Below are 23,283 nucleotides of genomic sequence, written 5' to 3' on the forward strand. Positions count from 1 at the left end.
TTTTTATTGATTTAAAAACATGAAAATATTTTTTTATTTCATTTTTGTTTTATTATTTATTTTAACAAAAAAATTTAATCAAAAAAACACTTGTAATTGTTGAAACAAGTTGAAAAAACATTTTTACAAGTCATTTACTTATCTGTAAGTTGTTTTATTTGTAGTTCCTTTAATGTGATACCAACTTCTAAATCCTTTATTTGCAATTCTAAAAACTTGGGTTGTAAGCTTGACATTTCAACTTGAACTTTTAAAATCTTAAGTTGATAGTCTGCCATTTCAAGCTTTTTTTGATAATCTGCAAGAGATAGACCTAGTGCATTTACTTCCATTTCAAACTTCGTTCTGAATGATATATGGCTTTGCACAAAATGAGCCAGTGTCAAAAATCCTCCCCCAACTGTGCCCCATCTGAATACTGATTTCCATATTTCATCATATTTTTTCTTCTTGGCTTCTTCTTCATCATCTGCACCTTGTGATTTTCCATTTGATGACTTGTCATCTAAATGATAGAAAAATAGATGATGATATTAACAATAATATAAGTAAAACTAATAATAATAATAATAACTTGATAATTATTCAATTAAACAAAAAATTGATTAAAAAATTATTAACCTTGGTCTTTAGAATTTCGTGATTGCCCACCCGGTGCTTCTCTGAGTGCTTTGGAGCATGTCTATAATAAAATACAAATAAACCATAAATATAATGATTGTATAAAATAAATTTAATAGTAATAATAATAATAATAATATTATTTACCTGATGTACACGACAAACACGTGCAAAATCTTCAGCAGTTGCACTATATTCCATAGCAAGTACAGCTTCATTAATAAGTTCACCAGCATTTGGTCCAATCATATGAACACCAAGAATTTTATCAGTATTTTTACAAGCCAATACTTTATAAAAATTTTCAGTTTCTAAATTTGTTTTAGCTCTTGAATTAGCCAAAAATGGAAATTTACCAATTTTATATTCAATTCCTTCTTTTTTTAAATCTTCTTCAGTTTTACCAACCCAGCCAACTTCAGGATGTGTATAAACAACACTTGGTACACAATTATAATCCATATTTACAGCACCACCAGCAATACCTTCAACAGTTATAATACCTTCAGCTTCAGCTTTATGAGCTAACATGGGTCCATGAATACAATCACCAATTGCAAATATATTTGGTACAACTGTTTGGAATCTATTGTTTACTGGAATTCTTCCTTTTTCATCTTTTTTAATTCCAAGATTTTCAAGACCTAAATTATTAGTATATGGTCTTCTACCAACACATACTAATAATACATCACATTCAAGTGTGTCTTTTTTATTTGGATCTTTAGCATCTTCAACTGTTACACTTACACCAGAACTTGTTTTAATTGCACCAGTTACTTTTGTGTCAAGTTTAAAATTAAGTCCTTGTGTTGACATAATTTTTTGCATTGTTTTACTAACTTCACCATCAATACCAGCACCTCCAATTGATGACATAAATTCAACAGCAGTTACCTCAGATCCAAGTCTAAGAAAAAAAATAATAATTATAATTTTAATTTTATATAAACATTAAAATTTGTTTAATTATAAAAAATATTGACAAATGATATTTTTACCTTTGCCATACAGAACCAAGTTCAAGACCAATTACACCAGCACCAATGACAATCATTCTTTTTGGTACTGGATTTAATGATAATGCTCCAGTTGATGATACAATTGTTTTTTCATCAATTTCAATACCACCAAAAGGTGTTACTTCACTACCAGTTGCAATTAATATATTTTTAGCATTTATTGTTGTTTCAACTGATCCATCAGCTCCCAAAGCACTAACTTCATTTTTACCAGTTATTTTTCCATGTCCCTTGACCCATTCAACTTTATTTTTTTTAAATAAACCAGCAATTTCACCAGTTAATGCTTTGATAACACTGTCTTTTTGCTCAAGAAATTTATCCAAGTCCAATTTAACATCTCCAACTATGTCAAATAAATAAATACCATATGTTATTAAAATACCATTTTAAATAAATTAATAATTAAACTTACCAATAACACCTCGTTTTGCTAAATTACCACTGTGTGCCAAGTGATAATAATGAGAATTATTGAGAAGTGATTTTGATGATATACAGCCAACATTTAAACATGTACCACCAAGTGTTGGGTTTTTTTCAACACAAACTGTTTTCATACCAAGTTGTGCAGCTTTAATTGCAGCAACATAACCACCAGGTCCAGCTCCAATGACAACAACATCAGCATCAATTGTACTTGCATATCTATGTTGTAATGCTGTTAATGTTTCATTTATGGCACGTTTTATGCATTGGGGCTATAAAAAAATTATAATCATTCATTATTTTGGCTAATCAACAAAAAGGAAAATTATATATAAATAATTTACAGAAAATAATTGTGATAATCAAATGGACAATTTACAAGAAAAATAATCTACATTAAACCTTGAACAAGGTTATATATTTTCAACACCAATAAATAAATAAATAAATATTTAATTGTTGACTTACTTTGACTGTTGTCATTAAATTCCACATCTTGGCCTGCATTTTTTTCAATTATTTATTATCAATTTATTTAGGAAGATTAATTACGATTAGAAAGATTAAGATTAAAAACTTTTAGAGCAAGAGAGAAAAGCAGAGAAAAGAGAAAAAAAAAAAAAAAGAAAACAACAAATATAGATGGTGCTAGGTTCGTTAAATGGCGACGGCGCCAAAAAATTTAAAATCATATAATTTAGAGCTTTTTATTGATTGATAATTAAAAAATCATTATTAACATTTTTTAAAATTTTATAAACAATAATTAAACTTGATTTAATATTTAAAGTTATTCAAGATCTTTTCCTTCTTCTTGATAAAGTTTTGAAGACTTTTTTTTTTGGAATTTATTTAATTCTTTAAGAGCATATTTAATTTCTTTTGATAGTTCACGTGTTGCTCGACTTTTTAATTTATGAGAAATAGCAACTGTTAATAATTTATTATTTCTTTTCTGTTGACAAATAAATTGTAAAAAATTAATATAACAACGTCAAGTGAATTTATCAATAATTTTATACCTTGTTTGATAGAAAAAAGGAGCTTCATTAATTTCTATTCCCTTATCAGTTTTTCCAAAAACACGCAGTGTCAGAGCTTGATCATACATTTCAAATTTAACACCTTAAAATAAAATAAATAAAAAAATTAATTTATCATAAATATTATACACAATTAATTAATTAATTAATGTGAATATAAAAATTTCAAACCAGTTACAAATGATCCATTTGGCAAAAGTATACATCATCAATATTAACTGAACTATGATTTCTGTCTAATGTGATAACATTATCATTTAATTCAATTGTATTTTTCCATCTTAAACTGTCAGGATCAACAAGAACACCCTGAAGTAATTTACCTTCTTGTATATTTATATCAATATAAAAAATACGATTTTTCAATGATAATTTAACACTTGTTAAAACACTGTAAATAAATCATTATAAATATATTTTTATTATTTTTTAAACAATTTATTTTAAAAAAATTATATTTACTATCCATCTGATGCTTTTGCTGTATTTAAACTGAATTTTCTAACAGTATATTCATTGTCTTTATCATCAACATAACATATTGTTGGAATACAATAATATTCAGTTGTTTTTTTTTCTAAATTTTTTATATTTGTACTGTTACCAAATTCTTTTACATGTTTTGATGGGCCAATTCCCATTACACGTAATCCCTTATCAACTACAAAATATTGAACTTTTCTTTCTTTATCATCTGGCTGTAAAAAAAAATAATTTTTAAATATATATTAACGTTAATTAAATAAATAAAAAAATAATAATTTTTACATTGACAAATTGAGTATTCATATTTGTTGTTTTGTCACAATCAAATGTCAGTGGATCTGCAAAACAGCCACGATATAATTGTGCCTGAATAAAATTAACTAATGGCTCATAAGTGACACCTAAAAAAAGAAAACATTAATTAATTAACTAATTGATCGTTAATAAAAAAAAGAATGATAAATTAATTTGTCCCATTTATTAATGTACCTCTTTGATGATATTGTGGATCACATGGACGAATTTCTTTTGATGTTTTTGTCATTGCCTCTTTTGCTTTAGACACAATTACATTAATATCATTAAAAAAATCATTAATTAAAAGCATCGTTGAATACAATGAATTTTTTGACTCTATAAAAAATTTTAAAATCATTGAATAACTTTTTGTTAATGTACTTGTTATATACCTTGAAACTTGCAAAATATTTGAATGTTTTGATGCAGTATTGTTGCAATATAAATCATTATTTATCTACAAAAAAATTTTATTTTTCTTTAGTAAATAAATTTATTTTTCCTTTCACAATTAATTATTGATAATATTAATATTTAATTGATTGAAAATAATAATAATAATTGATAAATAATAAAAAAAAAAAATTATAAATAATATAAAAATAATTTAGCTGTAGTTAAGACAAATTTAATTTAAAAATTTGTAAAATGTTTTTTTTATATTTTTTTATTTGAATCAATTTACACGTTCTATTTTTTTTTTTTTTTTTTTTTTTTCTTTTTATAATTGACAGGTTAAATAAGTTAAAATAAATAAATCATGATTATATTTTAATCATTGACAGTTGAAATTTAAAAAATAATTAAAATGATTAAAAAAATAATGGACCTGTTAATGATACAGGCACAATGAAGACGTTACAATTTTTTGTAAATTTGATAATTATTTTATCAACTATTAGCTCAATTAAATGTAAAGCTAAAAATTTACGGTATGTCGTAAACAATATGAAAATATAATTTGTTGATTAATTTAATGTATATAATTAAAGGTCAGAAAATCATTATGAATTGATGGAAAAATCAGAAAGAAAACCAGGTGAACCATTGATACTGAGACAAAAAAGAGTTATTAAATTTGAGGATCTTTTATTGAATGTTAAAAAAAGACTAGTTGAAAATTTAAATTCAATAAAAGATTATGAAGATATTGATGCTGATGATAGTGATACGGATAATGATGTTGAAGAGGAAACAATATTAAAAAGAGAAATTGATATTGATCAAAATGAAGAAAGAGAAAAACGTGATGAAAAAAAAATGAAAAATCTTGAAATAGCTAAATCAGAGCTTGAAAAAATTGAAAAAAATGTTGAAAATGAAATATTAAATCTTGTAAAACGTTCAAAAAAAACCTAAAGATAATTCTATTTTATTAAATAATAATTCAAAGCGTCAAGTTGAAAATTCAATTGGTATTACATCTGAATCACAACCAAGACTATTAAAAATTAAAGTTGAAACAGTTGAATTTGATCAAAATACAAATGATGATAATAGCCAAAATAATGACAGTGATAAATTGAAAAAAAATACGTTAAAAAAATATGATAATGCTGGAAGAAGACAAACATATGACATGAAAAATACCAATCAAAATGACAAAGATATTGAGAATAAAATTAAAAAAAGAATTGAAATGATTAGAGATTTAGTAAAACGTCAACTTGAAATAAATAATGCAAAATTTGATGAACTACAAAAATCAATTGGTAATAATAATGCTGATTATTTTGATGATAAAATGATTGAAATATACAAATTGAAGAAAATAATACACGAAATAAACGTAAAATTAAAAATAAAAAAATTATTAAAAAATCAATTTCAATACCTGAAAGAGCACAAGCTAAAATTGAAGATAAATTATAATTATAATTATTTAGAGATTTAGAAGTTGATCCAAGGCTGAGTTTTAGTGAGGTAATTTATGTTTAAATAATTCTAAAATAAATAAAGATATTATTTTAATAAATAAATAATTAAAAATTGATTAAAAAAAAAAAAAACATTTTAAACAGGCAAAAAAATATTATCGTAGTTCCAGAGATGTTGGTGATAATCATACCTCTATAAAGCTAGCTCACCAACATGGGCACAAATAAAAAAGGCTATAATGGGAATTTTGGGCTTTTTTTGGGTGGTAATATCGATTTTTGGGCTTTTGTAGATTTTTTTATATGCAGTGTTGTGCTAGCTTAAACTTAAGCTAGCACAACTTTGCCAATAATTGTTTAAATTAAAAAAAGGTGAGCTCATTTTTATGGGCTTTTTTTGGGTTTTCATTCTATCATAGTGAAATTTTTTTTTTTTAATTATTTTTTTTTTTAAGTATATTGTTGTGCTACCTTAAGCCTAAGCTAGCACAACTTTGTCAATAATTGTTTGAATTAAAAAAAGGTGGGCTCATTTTTATGGGCTTTTTTTGGGTTTTCATTCTGTCATAGTGAAATTTTTTTTTTTAATATTATATTATTTTCCCCTATATTTACAAAATTTTCTAAAAAACATTGGATTTTATTTTTAAACTCTTATTAATACTAAAAATTTATTAAATCACCAATTATTTCTCATCTTGAAGTATTTATTTAAAAAAAAAAAAAAAAAATGAAGCAAACAAGGAGAGATTTTAATCTGGCGTGTTTTTTCGTGTGCTATTTTTAGTATTCAGTTACAATCTATTTTACTCCTTTATTATTTTGACCTCTTTTTTTAAAAAAAGTTTTACTCAGTCAAATTACATAATTGTACTTTTTGATAATTTTTTTTTTTCTTAGTTTTTCTTAGTCTTTATTTAATTTTTAAAGTTACATCTTGTTTTGATGATTATTTTTTTTTTTTAAACATTTATTTTCCTTTCATTTTATGATTTTTATTTTGTGCGCGTTTAAAATTATCGTATGGTTTTAATTTTATTTTTCATATTTTTATCTTCATTTAACTTCCATTCGAGCATTAATTTAATAAATGTATAAACTATTATGACATATTATTTACAACTTTTGATCTGAAAAGAATAAGGGATTTTTATTTTTATTTTTCCATTTAAAAAGAGGACAGATAATAATTATTTTAGAGAGCTATAAATGGTACAACAGATATACATCTTTAGTGTATATTTAATTATTAAAAAGTATTGTTTTATTGACGCAATAAATTTATTATTATTATTTTATTTTTTTTTCCATCCATAAAGATATCTTTGAAAAATTTATTTTATGCTTTGTTACTGATGTCAACATCAAATATTAAAATGCAAGAAAATCTTGAAAAAAAATTATTTATATTGTTTTTTTTTTTTTCGTCTAGTTTAATTGGCTCTGAAGAGAAAAATATTGGAGGTATTTGGAGGTGTCATTTAGATAATTCTTCCAATAATTGAAAGCCAAAAAAAATAATGTCATGTACTAGTACTGCCACGACAAGAAATAGCATTTTCCTATATTCCTACATTTTTTTAATTTAAATTTTATTATGTATATTGATATTATTTTCTCGTTAATGTTTATTGTTAATTTATTTATTTTTTTCCTTGAAGTTGATATTGTATAAATAAATAATAATATTGCTTTTGAATTTGATAACAGAATCGCAATAATGTAGTGTTTAATTTTCAAGAGAAAAATCAATAGTTAACTATCTGACATGAGTAGAGATTGACGTTACATGGGAATATTAAATAAACATTGATATTTTTTAATTGAATTTTTTTTTTATTTTAACATTAGTTTTAGAATATTGTAAATATACATTCAACACGTCATCAACATATCATATCAAATATAAAACTCTCTGTATATTTAAAAATCAATTCAAATATTATGATAAATAAATATTTCATTGATAAAAATATATAATTATAAATATATTTCCTGTTGATTAATTAACTTTTTTTTCTTTAAATATTTACCTTAAATTAGTTGATAAATAAAAAATATTATTGCTAGACTTGAACATATGGTAAAAAAAAAAATATGTTAATATTGTAAAATCATTAAAATTGTTTGATGACAAAACTCAATGAGTCCTTGAAACACAATCGCTTACGGTGTCTTATATAGCTTTATATTTTATTATTATAATTTTATATTTATATATCGTATATCTGCACATCGTAACTAATCAAAGACCCGCACAATTTCTCACACTCGATCGTCTCAAGTCCCTGTTTGTTGTTGTTGCAACCAGTCTCAACGAATTACATTTTAAAAAGTAATAAAAAAAAATAAATTATTATGTAACCCTACAGCACAATTTTAATCAGACAAGATACCAGATTGTCGTTAACAATAAAAAAAAAAATGAATAATAAATAATAATAAATATATAAAACAACGTATTCTCCGGATGTCAATTCATCTAATGACACAATCACAATTCACAATGCGGAAGTTTATGAAAAAATTTTCTCCATCTGAAATTTGCTTGTATAGAAAATTAAATAGATTTTTTTTTATACAACTTTTCTCACAAGAAATACAATTTAATGAAAAATATATTTATGAATTTTTTATTATTATATTTGTACATGTAATTTTTTTTTTAAATATTCATAATGTTATAATTAATTTAAATATATTATTTCGATATACATTGCTAGCGTTGAATATTTAATTAAATAATTTTTATCAAGAAATTAAATTATATATTTCAATGCTATGTGAAGTATTTATTTATTCAAAAGTTTATCCAAATGAATAAGATTGAAGAAAAAATATATATTCTTATAGAAATATCATAATGACAAATTTAAACTTGGATATAGTTTATTGAATTGAAAGTCATTATTACCGCATGAATAGTTTTAAGAATTTTATATGAAACCAACAATTTTTGATTAACAGTAGTTGATTGAAAAAACGTGCACAGTAAAATTAAATCGTTTGTCCCTGACAAAAGTTAAAAAACAAATTTAAAAAAAAAAAAAAAAAAAATTAAACAAAACAAAATCAAGTACATTTACAATGAATTGTTAAGGTCTCGGTCTTGGTCTTGGAATAGTCATATAGTCGATCAATGGCGCGTAACTTGACTTTATTGATGATGATAGAAGAAGGGAGAATTTTAAAATAAAAAAATATGTTATGCCTTCTGTGAGTATATAGACTTACATTGCAATTTAATTCAGCAAAAAAAAAAAAAAAGAAAAATATTATGTACGACAGTTTATACTCACGGACCGGTTCAGGGACGCTTCTTCGAGGCTTCTAAGACACACTAAGTTTAAATGGACAAAACCAAATATTAAAAAACAGCAACTATTAACAACAATAAATCAAAAATAATTAATAAACAAATTTAAACAAAGAAAAATGAGTGAATAAATTTATCCCAACTTATAATCATTATTTCATTTTGATTTTAGAAAAATAAATAAAAAAAATAGACAAACAATAATTATAATAATAGATTCATTAGATGAGGCTGGTTAATTTTTTTCTGGTTATCATTTGGCTTCGTTTAATAATGATGATAATAATAACAATAATAATTTAAATCCCTAATGAAGTTCTGGTAATAATAAAACACGTGACAAGTGTTTTTTTTTTTTTTGTCGAAATAAATATATAAAATAATGAATTTTAATGTTAAATATAATGTAACAATATTATATTTAATTTGAATTAAATTGTGTATGGTTTGTTGAAGATACTAAGCATGTAAAAAATAATAAAAAGTTTAATAGAATAAAATGCGGTCAATTGATTCGATCGTGGCACCACAATGCTAGTTGTATTCTTGGCATAACACACACTCAAGATGTTATATACTCGATAGTTTCTATATGCTTTTTTTTTATTTAACGAGAGGTAGACAGATAGATAAAGAAAGAAAAAAAAAAAATTCACGTGTTTGACTTGAATTGTTTGAGTTACAGTGGGAAAAACTTGAAATATTCTTTTTATCATTTCATCATCATGATTTTCAATGAATTATTTTATACAAAAATATAATAAATAAATGATTTTTATTTATTGATTTATTGATTTATATATTTCGTTTCGTTCTTTTTTTTCAGTGATGTTAATCGATATGCAAAAATTCCTTGGAAAGACGTCAAGGTTGGTGACCTTATACATTTATCAAACAATGAAATTGTACCAGCTGATTTATTGTTATTACGAAGCAGTGATCCTCAGGGTTTTGCACTTTTGGATAATTGTAATTTAGACGGTAAAACAAATCTTAAACAACGACAAGTTGTTAAAGGATTTTTAGATATTCAAGATACATTTCAACCATCAAAATTTCGCTCAGTTGTTGAAGTTGATCAATCAAGCACAAAAATTTACAGGTAATAATATCAATAAATATTTTTTATAAATTAAATATTATTGAAATTTTAAATTATTTATCAAAAGGTTTTATGGAGCTGTTGTACATCCAAATGGTACCAGAGTACCAGTGACAACTGAAAATATTTTATTACGTGAATGTTTATTAAAAAATACGGATTTCATCGAGGGAATTGTTGTTTATGCTGGTCACGAAACAAAAGCTATGCTAAACAATGGTGGTCCACGTTATAAAGTAAGTTATTATTGTTAGTTATTTTTTGTTGGCTTGGAAAAAAAATAAAACTAATGATATTTTGATAATTTATTTTACAGCGTTCAAGATTAGAACGACAAATGAATCTTGATATAATATGGTGTGTTTTGATACTAATTGTATTGTGTATTGTTGGAGCTGTTGGTTGTAAATTATGGCTATCAACATTTAAAACAACTACCTCTGAGCCTTTTTCGTCAGATTTTAGTAATTCAAATTACGAGGGTATATTAACATTTTTAACATTTGTTATAATACTTCAAGTTATGATACCACTTAGTTTATATGTTACAATGGAAATGGCTAAAGTTGGACAAGTTTATCATATTGGTCATGATACTGAACTTCATGATCCTGAAACTGGACGTAAAGCTGAATGTCGAGCTTTAAATATCACTGAAGAATTGGGTCAGGTAAATTGATATATAAATATAAACTTTAAATGGTAATGTTAATTTATTAATAAAGGACAATTTATTTCATTATATAAAAAAATAATTGTATTTTTATTATTCTGTTGAATTATCTAGATACAATATGTATTCTCAGACAAAACTGGAACATTGACAGAAAATAAAATGATATTTCGAAGGTGTATTGTTGGTGGTCAAGATTACACAGCCACATCGTGACATCATGAATTCAAGCGGGAAAAATCGACACTGTTGTGCCACAATATGCACGCAAAGAGAAGGAGAAGGAGAACGATTATGGCTGAAAAATAGTTATAGTTGAATAAGTATATAAAAAATTTTATTTAATTTTTTTTTTTTTTTTTTATTCTTCTGAGGGGAGAGGGACTTTGAGAATTGTGCAACGTGATATGTTATATCAGTTGTCATCAACAAATTGATAAAGAATTTCTTCAATAAAATGTTCGTAAAAAATATACATCATTAATAATATTATTTTTTATTTTACAGTTTCAAGACCAAGTACCAAGTCAGGACTATAGTTGGCTTTGATGGTCCAGCAACGAAAATTCGTATTTACTTTTCTTTAATGTCATCGAGTGCTGATGATTAAGTAAATTATTATTTTTGTTTCTTTGAATATTTAAATAATATAAGTACCTATATGTTTTTTCTTTTTGGATAATTTATTATAATAAAACGATTTTCATATTATTTTATTGGTTTTATTACTGATTTATAATTATAGTATTAAATATTATTCGATTAATGATCATTTCTACCGATAATATAAATAACTTGAAATGTTAATAGGTAAATCAAAATTTATATTACCATGATTGGAGATTGAAATTAAAACATATAAATATACAACCGTTTATTGTGATCTAAAATTAATGACAAATAATCCTAGATTGTGTTGGGACCAAGTAGAACTGTTGAATCTTACACAACGAAAAGCAACTTACAATTTCCAACATAAATTCTCAATACATTCAATTATAAGCTGCTTTTTCAAGTATTGGTCCAATTTCGATTGAACACACTTATGCTACAGAATGTAAAAAAAAATTATTTAATTTTCAATTTAGAAAAATTTCGTATTATTAAAACGACAAGCCCAAGATCTAAATCGAGAAAATTTATAATAATAATAAAATTTTAATAAATAAATTATATACTAATGTTAAACTTTAACAAAATAAAAACTATTTTTATGAAAATGGATCATAAAAATGGATTAAAATAATGCAAAAAAAATTACATTTTTCATTCAACACAATGATGACAATGATAATAAAAAGTGAAAAACGAACAACTTGAGTTAAATAAAATTCTATAAAAATATAATCTTAAAAAACAAACAATTTTTTCAAATTATTTTTGTATTTTTCCATAATTTTTATTATTATTTTGTCAATCGATTGAGTATAGATGTCTTGGGATGCTAGAATGCCTAGACCAAGTGAGTGGATCATTAAAAATAATAAAAATAAATGTGTCAATTGAAAGGACACTTGTGATGACAATGAAAAAAATATTGCAGGATTCTCAGTCAGTGGAAAAAATCGTGGCAATAAGACACAAGTAACCATGACGAAGCCAATAACATCAGATATTTATCAAGGATTATTTCCAATTTATCATTTGAGCAAAGGTCTAGGACTTTTACCAGTCAGATTTTTATCACAAGCATTTGGAAAATACATTGGTCGTATTTATACAATTGACATTATTTACGGGTAAGAATAAAAATTAATTTAACTAAAAAAAATAATAATTAATTATTTTGTTTTGTCTTTTTTTAATATAGTGTTTGTCTGCTATTATTATTTATTGGAGCTGAGATATATGGTCTTCACAGAGACCTGAGAGATGGTTGGGTCAACAGTACAAGATTAAAACATCAAACTGCATTAAATGTTACAATTGGTGATGTTTTTGCTGTTGCATTATTGGCAGCTGTTGGTGTACTTGGTGCACCATTTAGATGGAAATATATACAAGAAATTATGACACGTCTCAGTGAAGTAAGTATCATAATATTCTCTCTCTTTTTTTGATCAAATAATAAATTTAAAAATACAAAATTTTAGGCTGATGAAAAATTGAGTTATATAACACCAAGAAAAACAAAAAAATTTGCAATAATATTAACAGCTTGTGCTTTGTCGTATTTAATATTTATATCATGTCTTGATGTATATTCTTGGGATCGACAAACAAAATTAAAAAGAAAAATGCCTGATAAAGGACCAATTAATTATTCACCAATATATTTTTTATATATTCAAGCGATGATGATTGAAATACAATATACAGTTGCAACTTATAATTTAAATGAACGTTTTTTAAGGCTTAATAAAAATTTAGAGAGTCTATTAAAATACAGTAAAAAAATGATGAAAACAAATTTTCATTTGATAAGAGAAACAAGAGAACAAAGTAAATTAGCTGGGTACTTGAGATCAGATAATGAAACAAGGAATGTTGGAAGAGCTATTAGAACAACAAAAATATCTGATTGGATAACTAGTGATGGAGATGGTAATTATATTTTTTGAATTTTAATAATAAATTATTAATAAAAATAATAATATTTTTGTTTTGTATAAATAGAAACTCGTGATATGGTTGAATCAATATCACAATTAATAACAGTTCATTCATCATTGTGTGACACGAATATATTGATAAACAAAGCATTTGGTTTACCAATTCTTCAAGTGTACAATTACTTTGGTGTGCTCTTCATGTATTTAGAATGTTAATGGTTGTTCAACCATGCTATGCAACAACAACAAATTCAAAAAAAAACAGCAATTCTTGTTAGTCAATTATTAAGTACAACATGGGATTCAGAAATTTGTAAACAACTTGAATATTTTTCACTTCAATTAATACACAGACCATTTTATAATCTATATTAATTCCACAACGATTTGGCAATATTTTCTATAATAAAATTGTGGTTTTAATGTTTTTTCCATACCCGATCATGTTGTAATAAGTTGATAATTTTTTTTATTAATAAAATTATGATAATAAGGCTGAATTAGATCTTTAATAAATTTCAATCGTATAAATTTGTTAAGTTTTATATGTAGAAGAACAAATTAATATTATATGAATTTTTTGGTTTATTTATAAATTAAAGTAATTTTTCAAGTTTAATATATCAGTCGAAAAAATATGGACTATATTTTTTTTCGTTTTTTTAAATTTTAGTATTTTAAATCTTCCATTTATGAAGTTGAAAAAAATTGTTTAAATATTAAATAGCCTAGTCATTTTGCTCACTTATCAGGCCAAATGATTTATAATGAATTTTGTAAATGTATATCTAAGAGAAAGATTAAACTAAATATATTGATTTGTAGTCTACATGAATTTCTTTACAATATTACCCATTTGTTAATAGTTTTTTAAATTATTATGGGAATTAAATAAATTAGTAATTTTTATAAAAATCTCGAGAGCTGTATAATGTTTTATTTAGTGTTGAAAATAGCTAAGGAAAAGACGTAGCCAAGAAAAAATAAATAGTACTTTCCATTAATTTCTTTGCTTAATTTCTTCAAATTAATTATTAATTTTTATAAAAATCCTGAGAGCTGTATACTTAATGCTCTATTTAGCGTTTGTCAGAGTATGTTTGTATTGTGCGCATTGTAAAAAAAAAGCGATACAAGTCGCGCACGTTACCGTGGTACTACTAGCGCCCCTCAATTATAAAACTCCATGCTTGTTACATATATAATATATTTCAGTGTACTACTATAGCTTGTATATACGTTGTCTGTACGAGATTTATTTATCTGTCGGGTGCTTACGGGCTTCCGGTCTTATTATATTTTATTCTGCTGTCAATCTGTCATTTTTGGTCATTCTGATTGATAACTCTGACTAAAATAGTAAAAATGGATTTTCGTCGTTTTCGTCTCCCAAATAATTTTGGTAGGACCTCGTTAATAATCGGTGGGATATGTGGGATGTACGCTCTAATAAGATGGGACGTGGATACCTACATGAAAAAGTAATTATTGATTTTTTTTTTATAATTAAAAAATGTGAAAAAAAAAAGAAATTGCGTATTAATTTTTTTTTTTTGTTTTGTCTGTTACAGGGTGGACATCATAAGAAAAGAGTAATTATTAAATTTTTTTTAAAATAAAATGTAAAAAAAAAAAAAAAAATTATGCATTAATTTTTTGTTTTGTTTTGTCTGTTACAGAACCGAAAAAACCTATGGGAAAAGCAAGTAATTATTGAAAAAAAAATAACATAATCATTAAAAAGTATGTAATTTAATTCAATAAAAATATAAAAATGATTGATTGAATAAAAAAAAAAAAAATTTATTCATTGGTTTTACCTTTTTATTAATTTTATTTTATACACGCGGTCATGGTGAATTTTATTTTTTAAATTATTATTATTTAGATTAATTTTCAACTTGAATATATTTTATTTAATGAAAAACTAATTGACCCAAGTTGGATTAATTTATTTAACACAAACTTGATTGTTTAATTAATTTTGCAAAGGAATCACAATGCACTTCTAGAAATGTCTCGAATTTAACGAACAAAAGATTGAGGTTAGGTTTATTAATTATTCAATTTTTTTTTTTTGTCACTTAATATACAAAGACGTATAAAATGTGCTTATCAACAATAACAGGCATTGATTATTATTTGTTGTACTTGTGTTCAATGAATTTCAGAATCAATGACACTTGGTAAATTAACATTACAAGAACTAGATAGTTGTGAAACGTAAGTTGAATTTAGCAAAGCTACGTAAATCAGCTAGTTATTCATATCTCTAATAAACTGCAGTTTATGACAAATATATATTATTATTTCCACCATAAATTTTCAGTACATTCAATTGTAAGTTGTCTCTCTTCTTCAGCAGCTTTAGTACAACTTTCCTAAGCTGCTTTTTTAAGTATTGGTCCAATTTCGATTGAACACACTTATGCTTCAGAATTTAAAAAAAAAAAATAATATTTTTTAGATGGCTGGTGCTGTTACGACGTATCTTATTATTTTAATCCAATTTCAAAAAGCTGATGATACCAAAGGCACAAGTAATATGCTAAAAAATGCAACTTTATTATTGAGAAATGTCTCGTCACGTCTCAACTCAACTGCACTTAAGGTACATTCTCAGCTACCTTCCGAATATAAGAATTTCTTGAAATTTATACAGTATGTAATTGAAATATTGATAAATCATTTCGTGAAATAATATATTATGTTACAGACTTATTTTTTTTATAATAATTAATTAAACTTGGCTACTTTTAGAGAGGTTAAACATGGGCTCTTATGGGAGGGGATGTTTGAAATTTTTTTGATCATAACTAAATTACATTTCTAAATATAAGATTTTATTGAAAAACTGATAGATAATAGTAAAAATAATAAGGAATTTTTTAATACCTGGTTTATATGGGGTTAGAGAACTGATTTCGTTATTTTAATTAAAAATATGTGGTAAAAAGTTGTTTTTTACTGATTTTCTAATGAAGAGCCATAATATTGAAAAAGCAGGAAAATAATTAAACTTGCATAAAAGAAATTTGATTACAAAATAATGGAGCATCATAAATGCAAACATTAATGAAAATATTATTAAAATGTTTTTATTAACCATATAAAATTGAGATTGATAATAAATATTAATTGGATATAAATAAAAAACTTCATACTGATACAAATCAGTGATGCATACTAACAAAAAAAAATTTTTGTGTGCAATATTGAAATGAATAAATATTATAGAATAATTGTTTTTATCAATATATAATTGGTTTTTATTGGAATATATTGCATAAGATTAATTAATAATGGAAAAAATAAATTGTTAACACAAAAAAAATGATCATGAAAATTTCAAACTTTTGGTTTTTTGGGGTTGGTAGGACAAAATCTCCAATGTAAAAAGCATAGGATTTTATTTAGGACACGCCCACAAAATCTAGCTGAAAATGTACCTTAAAAGTTTTTAATGCTAAAAAAAAAAGAAAAAATATATATTTATTTACATGTTTGTATTTTTAAGGATAATATTTTGTTTTTTTATTTAAATAAAAGGAAAAAATTATGCGATAATAGTATTAAAATAAATAATCAACATATTGACAATATAATAACGTTTGATTTTTATTTCATTCCAGCTGGGTATAAGTTTTTGCTTGACTTTTTTTTTTAAATTAGTTTATTTTTTATTTTCAAAATCGGAATGAAACTTTATAATAAAGCACCACGTTATACTATCAATAAAGTGGAATGTTCTATTCCATTGTTTAATTTTTAAAAATTTATTATTATTATTTTTTGTCAATTTTAATTAAAAAAAATATTTTTACATTATTGTGATAATTTTTTATAATGCAAAAAAAATAGACATGAGCAGTATGAGCGTGTTTCTCCAAATGGAGCTTAAAATTTACTATAAAAAATAAGCTTATTTAAAAATTTATCATTTAGTGAATTATAAATTATTATATATTTTTTTTTTCAAGCAGATAAATAAGCGAGAAAAATATTAATTATTTATTTTTTTTTTTTTGTACATACTTATGGTAATTGCGTTTTTATCGCAAGACACTGGCCTGTTCTATTAATATCATGATATAAAAATTTTTTATAAAATAGTTAATTAACAAATAATTTTCTAATTTGAAAAAAAAAAAACATACAACGAAGATAAATATTTAAAAAACACGATTTAAGTACAGGCTTGAATTGTCAATTGGTGCTAAAAAATTTACCTACAATTTAAAATTAACATAATCAATAGAAGCTTATTGCTTTTCTAGTTATTGTTCGTACACATAATAAAATTTAATTAACTAATAAATATATAATTTAACGTTAAAAGAAAAAAATATACTTACATAATTTTTTTAACAATAAAAATTTGTCCTACATATTATAAATATTATTAGTGAATCAATATCAAATCAACAGTTGCTTGATAATATAATATTTTCTATGTGGCACTGGATTATCACTAAATCATCAAAAAAAAATATTGTAAAAAAAATTACATGAAGCTATTATACATTTTCTGATTCGCGATAATTGTCACTACGATTTGCTTGACTAAATGATATTCTTGATGCCTCTGCAAGTTCACCAAGTAAAAGATTTTCACGACTTAAATCAACAGATGATCTACTTGTTGGTTGATTTTCGCTGGTACTTCTTGCGAATTTTTTCATTGCTCTGTCATGTCTTTGTTTATCACGTTCAAGTTTTAATTTTGTAAATTCATCATCTTCTGGAACTTGTGATGATCCTGTTGATGTGCATGCTGATTGTATACTTATATTGTCTTCTTCAACTGGACCATACTCATAAGCAACACTTGATCGTGCTGAATTTGATGATAGTTGTGGTCTAATAATATAAATAATAAAATCAAATACATATTTTCAGTGAAAAAAAAAAATATAATAAATAATTATTTTACCTTGGATAACGTGTTGGAACTGCTGGACCAGCTGGAGCACTTGTTGACAGTATATCTCCATTTCTGTACATTTTTCTGGGTACATCAACTGGAGCACTTGGTATTGGTGGTCCAGTAGGAAAAATACTTGCAACATGTGGACGATGTTCTGGACGAATTGATGTCATTGTCATTTGTTCATCAACTTCTTCAATAACACCAATTCTCATTGAACCACCAGCACCACCATATCGATTTTGTAATGATGCTGATGAACTTGAATTTGGAATTCTTCCAGGTGTTTTATTACCATCAGGTCTATCATCTTTTGTAAATATTCTTTTAACAAAACTTGTGATACTATTAACTCTTGGTAATGAACCACCAATATTACTTGCTGTTGAACCAGTATTAAGAGCTCTATCTCTTGCACTAACTCTACTTGCACTTCTTGATAATTTACCACCAGCCATAAAATGAATACCCGATGCAGCATCATCAGCAATATCATTACGAAATTTTTCACCATAAGAACCAGCATTTATCATTTCATCAATTCTAACTGATGACGGTAATAATTCTTGTTGTGCTGCTGATAGCTGAATACCAGCAGTTGATGCAACTGGATGCTCTTCACGAAATGGTTCAGCAGCAGCAGTATATGGTAATTCAACAGGAAATATTTCATCCCAATATTGATCTCTTATTAATTCTGGATGATCATGATGCATTTCATCAACAATTAAATAACTAACTTGTAAATTTCTATCAACAATCCAATTAACTTCAAAATCATCATCATCTTCACCAAATGGATTAATCAATGTTTCAGCAACTTTTAACCAACCCATATAAAAAAAAAATTGTAATGTTGTAAATACTGGAAAATATAAATCAATTTTTGATGGTATTTTAGCAGCTTGTTCTGGATTACCACTAGCTGTTTGTTCAACCCATTGTCTACCCATGACACTTGTTAAAAAATACGTATACGTAGCAAGTGTAACAACTAAAAAAAAATAAATTACATACATTAGTTGACATGTAATTTTATTTATAAATTATATAAAAGAAAAAAAAATATTTACCTTGTGTATAAACTAATGGTACTGATATTGTATCATAATGTATGAGTCTACCACAATTACCACGAAATTTATTTAATTCATCAATCAATGTTTTAACAGCAAAATCATCACGTATTCTTCCTTCTTTTCTTGCTCTTGTTACAATACTTGATGCCCAAACAATTGGCAGCCAATGTTTACTTGGTTTTGGAAATTTTGAATTTAATGATTCAAATATAACACGTTCATTTTCAAGTAACAGACCAGCTTCAACAAAATGATCAAGTGTTGGAAAACGTTTTTTTACACGTGGTGATACATTTGCCAATACAAGAGTCAAGCAAACACATACATATCTGAAACAATTGTTAATATATTATACATATTAAAATTGTTAATCTTTGGACTTGAAATAAATATTTTTTTTTCTATTTTTTTCTTTTGATTTACCTGACAATAGTACGTCTCATGAGTCTACCTCGTTCATCATTACCATGTATTGTAGCTGATACAAATACAGCAATTGAGTCAGGCCAAGGTATACAAATATACTGATTCCACCACCTGGTCATGACTATACTGACATAAAAACCAAGTACAAAAGACAATGGTATGAGATCACTGTACTCGTCACAATATGCAACAACAGCTTCAAATGTACGTTTTTGTGAATTATTTAGAAGAAAACGATATAATGCTGATAATGAATAATATATTGTTAAAAATAGTGCTAAATCCATCCATACAAGTTTGTAAATACTTGCTCTCCATCTAGAAAAATAAATATGCCACCAATGTTCATTAAAAAATTTAAATACAATTATTATTTATTTATAAAATTCAAATATAATAATATTATTTATATGTTAATAGAGTATAAAAAAAATCATAATAATAATTCAGGGTAGATGACCGTGACTCGACACCGTTAGCATACGTTATGTCGTGTGTTTTTTTTAAACATGAAATAGTTCAACGAATCGATAAGAAAATAACTTAAAAATTATATTTATTCATCTATTAACCCACAATTCTACTGACCTATGATAAAAATATAATTCTTGGATATATAATTTTGCTTGAATATTACCAAGTATATTATTTAATTTTTTTAAATTATATGATTATATAAAAAAATAAATTAATAATTCATTTGTAAAAAAAAAACGAATTTAGCAATGTTTTTTTAAATTTAAAATATCGATTTATAGCCATTATATTATTTATGTATTTATTTGTAATTATTCTTATTTTGTTGTTCGATGACATCCTCTTGGAACCAACGAGCATGACAAATTCTATTTTGGTAATAAACGGGTGTGCCAGACAGTTCATTGCGACCTCAACATGACAAATAAAAAATAAAAAAACAAAGCACCTTTAATTGTGTTTTAAAAAAATTATAATTATCGTATTTTATTTTGAATATTTGTATAACTCAAATTTATTTGTGATAAAACATTATTATTTTGTTTTGTAATGATATATTAAAATTATTAATGTCTGGAGGATTTTAAATGAAGGTTTCACACAATTGTAAAATTTGTATGAAATTAATCTTATCTCTCATGACTGAATCACACATTTGTTCGGCATGTGTGTGCAATTAATTTCTATCACGTCATGTACACACAAGCTACTTATTACCAATCTCGTGCTGATTTTTATTATGAAAAAAAAATAAATAAATAAATGACTTTGAGCCAAACCATTACCCACAGTTTCAAATATTAATTACCATCAATGATTCTACTCTATTTCCTCGAGTAAAAAAAATAAATAAATAAACACAAGTGAGTGTTGAAATACAAAAATAAAATGAAATTGTTTGCTAATGTATAATAATTGTAATTAAAATTAATAATAATAAAATACCTCAGTAATAATTTTAAGAAGCAGCCAAAACCACGACAGGTTGCAACTTCAGCAGTATATGTAACAGTCATTTTATTTTTAGTCCTTTATTCAAGGATCATTCAATATCTGATGAATATTTTTATCCTTTTTATTTTGCTTATTTTTTTTTAAATTATCAATTGGTCTTGTTGCATCACAAAAATTAAAATTCAATAAATTAAATATTTCCTCTACAAATGGCACTTGTCTTGGTTCCCATTCGACAAGGACAATTAATAATATCCTTATTGAAAAAAAAATAAATAAAAACGATTTTACCTTCGTTTTAAAATAAATAAAAAATATTTCTTATTTGATGATGATGATGCTGATGATGGTATTGTTTTTTTAGACAACAAACATAATAAACAATTTTGCTATTTATTATCTTGATGAATTTTTTCCGGATTCCCGAGAGTATCCTGACCATCTGACTCTATATAATATGACGTCATGTGATTCAGTTCACATAAAATTCATTTGGTGATTCAATGAGTAAACCTTGATATTATTTTTTTGATTATTATTGACACTCAAACACACCAATTGACAACAATGTGATAATAACTTTTGATGACTTTGATGATCCTTTTAAAGTTCTTTTTATTTTTTTTTTTTTTATCAACACTTGTTTTAATTATTTTATCACAAAAATTCACTTGAATTATTCACTAAATTTTCATTTTTATTTAAGGCAAATTTCAATCCATTGACTTGTAATTTTAATTTTTAAACATACTGAAACAAAAATTAATATTATTTTTAATTTTTCTATATACAATTTAAATTAATATTATGGTTTTTCTATATTTTAATTTTGAAGGACAAATATCTTTTAATAATTGATTTATTTTTAAATATTTATTTTGTTAGTTGACAAATTTATTTATATTTTTTGATTGAACATATTTGATTTATATCAAAATTCCAACTAACGACAAATTATTATTTATACGTGAATTCACCTGTCTTAGCTGATAAATATTTTTTCAATTTTATTTATGTATTTATATTTATCAAAATGACATCAAATAACAAATATAAATTATTTTAAAATCGATTAAGATATGATTCCATCAGTTAAATTTAAAAATACCCACATTGTGATAATAGAAATTGATAATATTTTATTATCATTAAATAAATAAACTAGTAAGATAAATAAAAAAATTATAAAAATGTCCCTGAAAGTTTATTAACAATTTAAGGAAATATTTAAAATAAATTATGAACTCACCAAAAGTCTAGGAATTTAAAAAAAAATAATGAAAAAGATTGATGGATGTTAACCAGCTCTTCCACCTCAATTTGTTGATGACAACTGGTATAACATATCACGTTGCACAATTCTCAAAGTCCCTCTCCCCTTAGAGGAATAAAAAAAAAAAAAAAAAATTAAATAAAAATTTTTATATATTCAACTATAACTATTTTTCAGTCATAATCATTCTCCTTCTCCTTCTCTTTGCGTGCATATTGTGGCACAACAGTGTCGATTTTTCCCATCGACGAGGCAACAGTTCCATTTGATATAAACACAATATCGTTACCAGGAAACCACGCTGATGACCTCGTGTCAAACTCAAACGATCAGTATTGCCTAGAGTCAGATAAGAAGGTGAACAAGTTTAGCATAAAAAATATATTTTTTAAAAATAAACAAATATTATTAAAATAATTACAAAAATAAATTCGAATTTTTTCTTTTTTATTTCATTTCGAAATTATCTTTGTTATAAATTAAATTTATAAAAATTGCTCCAATTTTTTTTTATCAAATAATTTTTAATGATTAAAGCTTTAATAAAAACCAAGTCATGATCTTTTTCCTCTTTTTTTTTTTTTTGCAACAGACTGTTTGGCGCGTTGAAATAATCAGCTGACATGTGTGAAAAAATTTTGAGGACATTTAAACCGGTTCAATTATCACATTACATATACTAATTTAAATATAGAAAAAATTAATTTTTTCTATATTTAATTTTTTTTT

The 23,283-nt window shown here is 24.6% G+C and overlaps 4 protein-coding genes and 1 long non-coding RNA gene across 8 annotated transcripts in view; 3 read left to right on the forward strand and 2 right to left on the reverse strand.

The window, feature by feature from the left end:
* LOC122860033 (phospholipid-transporting ATPase VB-like) overlaps nucleotides 1-11,471 on the forward strand; it is a 28,278-nt gene extending 16,807 nt beyond the window's left edge. For 2 of the 4 annotated variants that reach the window (XM_044163672.1, XM_044163673.1), the window contains 4 exons: nucleotides 9,918-10,193; nucleotides 10,261-10,429; nucleotides 10,510-10,863; nucleotides 10,981-11,471. In XM_044163672.1, coding sequence (XP_044019607.1) covers nucleotides 10,400-10,429; nucleotides 10,510-10,863; nucleotides 10,981-11,082 — 486 coding nt within the window. In that variant the 5' untranslated portion in view covers nucleotides 9,918-10,193; nucleotides 10,261-10,399 and the 3' untranslated portion in view covers nucleotides 11,083-11,471. The remainder of the gene's footprint in view (nucleotides 1-9,917; nucleotides 10,194-10,260; nucleotides 10,430-10,509; nucleotides 10,864-10,980) is intronic. The other 2 variants (XR_006374414.1, XM_044163674.1) reach the window with 2 other exon arrangements.
* Nucleotides 135-2,579, reverse strand: LOC122860045 (dihydrolipoyl dehydrogenase, mitochondrial-like). The gene is made up of 6 exons (XM_044163687.1): nucleotides 2,541-2,579; nucleotides 2,059-2,344; nucleotides 1,623-1,989; nucleotides 769-1,531; nucleotides 622-682; nucleotides 135-505 (listed from the first exon to the last, which is right to left on the reverse strand). Exons 1-6 carry the CDS (start codon nucleotides 2,577-2,579, stop codon nucleotides 135-137), a joined length of 1,887 nt encoding a protein of 628 aa, XP_044019622.1.
* Nucleotides 11,472-12,241: 770 nt separating the features above from the next.
* LOC122860032 (gustatory receptor for sugar taste 43a-like) lies at nucleotides 12,242-13,766 on the forward strand. The gene is made up of 5 exons (XM_044163671.1): nucleotides 12,242-12,328; nucleotides 12,410-12,605; nucleotides 12,677-12,893; nucleotides 12,960-13,410; nucleotides 13,483-13,766. Exons 1-5 carry the CDS (start codon nucleotides 12,298-12,300, stop codon nucleotides 13,632-13,634), a joined length of 1,047 nt encoding a protein of 348 aa, XP_044019606.1. The 5' UTR covers nucleotides 12,242-12,297; the 3' UTR covers nucleotides 13,635-13,766.
* Nucleotides 13,767-14,648: 882 nt separating this feature from the next.
* LOC122860034 lies at nucleotides 14,649-15,221 on the forward strand. The gene is made up of 3 exons (XR_006374415.1): nucleotides 14,649-14,899; nucleotides 14,990-15,010; nucleotides 15,098-15,221. It is a non-coding gene; the product is annotated as an uncharacterized LOC122860034 (long non-coding RNA).
* A 1,984-nt stretch (nucleotides 15,222-17,205) lies between these two features.
* Nucleotides 17,206-22,031, reverse strand: LOC122860035 (bestrophin-4-like). The gene is made up of 5 exons (XM_044163676.1): nucleotides 21,273-22,031; nucleotides 19,848-20,168; nucleotides 19,419-19,753; nucleotides 18,352-19,339; nucleotides 17,206-18,278 (listed from the first exon to the last, which is right to left on the reverse strand). The coding sequence occupies exons 1-5, from the start codon at nucleotides 21,341-21,343 to the stop codon at nucleotides 17,936-17,938; spliced, it is 2,058 nt and encodes a 685-aa protein (XP_044019611.1). The 5' UTR covers nucleotides 21,344-22,031; the 3' UTR covers nucleotides 17,206-17,935.
* Between the last annotated feature and the right edge of the window lie 1,252 nt (nucleotides 22,032-23,283).

Source organism: Aphidius gifuensis, unplaced genomic scaffold (assembly GCF_014905175.1).
Source record: "Aphidius gifuensis isolate YNYX2018 unplaced genomic scaffold, ASM1490517v1 Contig3, whole genome shotgun sequence".
Taxonomy (NCBI): Eukaryota; Metazoa; Arthropoda; class Insecta; order Hymenoptera; family Braconidae; genus Aphidius; species Aphidius gifuensis.

Coding starts and splice junctions, on each gene's coding strand:
- LOC122860045 (XM_044163687.1), bottom strand. CDS start 2,579: ATGCAGGCCAAGATGTGGAATTTAATGACAACAGTCAAA. Junction 683..768: donor GTGTTTGTCGTGTACATCAG/GTAAATAATATT, acceptor ATTTTATTATAG/ACATGCTCCAAAGCACTCAG. Junction 506..621: donor ACGAAATTCTAAAGACCAAG/GTTAATAATTTT, acceptor TCTATCATTTAG/ATGACAAGTCATCAAATGGA.
- LOC122860032 (XM_044163671.1), top strand. CDS start 12,298: ATGTCTTGGGATGCTAGAATGCCTAGACCAA. Junction 12,329..12,409: donor TGCTAGAATGCCTAGACCAA/GTGAGTGGATCA, acceptor AAAATATTGCAG/GATTCTCAGTCAGTGGAAAA. Junction 12,606..12,676: donor ACAATTGACATTATTTACGG/GTAAGAATAAAA, acceptor TTTTTAATATAG/TGTTTGTCTGCTATTATTAT.
- LOC122860035 (XM_044163676.1), bottom strand. CDS start 21,343: ATGACTGTTACATATACTGCTGAAGTTGCAACCTGTCGTGGTTTTGGC. Junction 20,169..21,272: donor TTCTTAAAATTATTACTGAG/GTATTTTATTAT, acceptor TTATTTTTCTAG/ATGGAGAGCAAGTATTTACA. Junction 19,754..19,847: donor ATGAGACGTACTATTGTCAG/GTAAATCAAAAG, acceptor CAATTGTTTCAG/ATATGTATGTGTTTGCTTGA.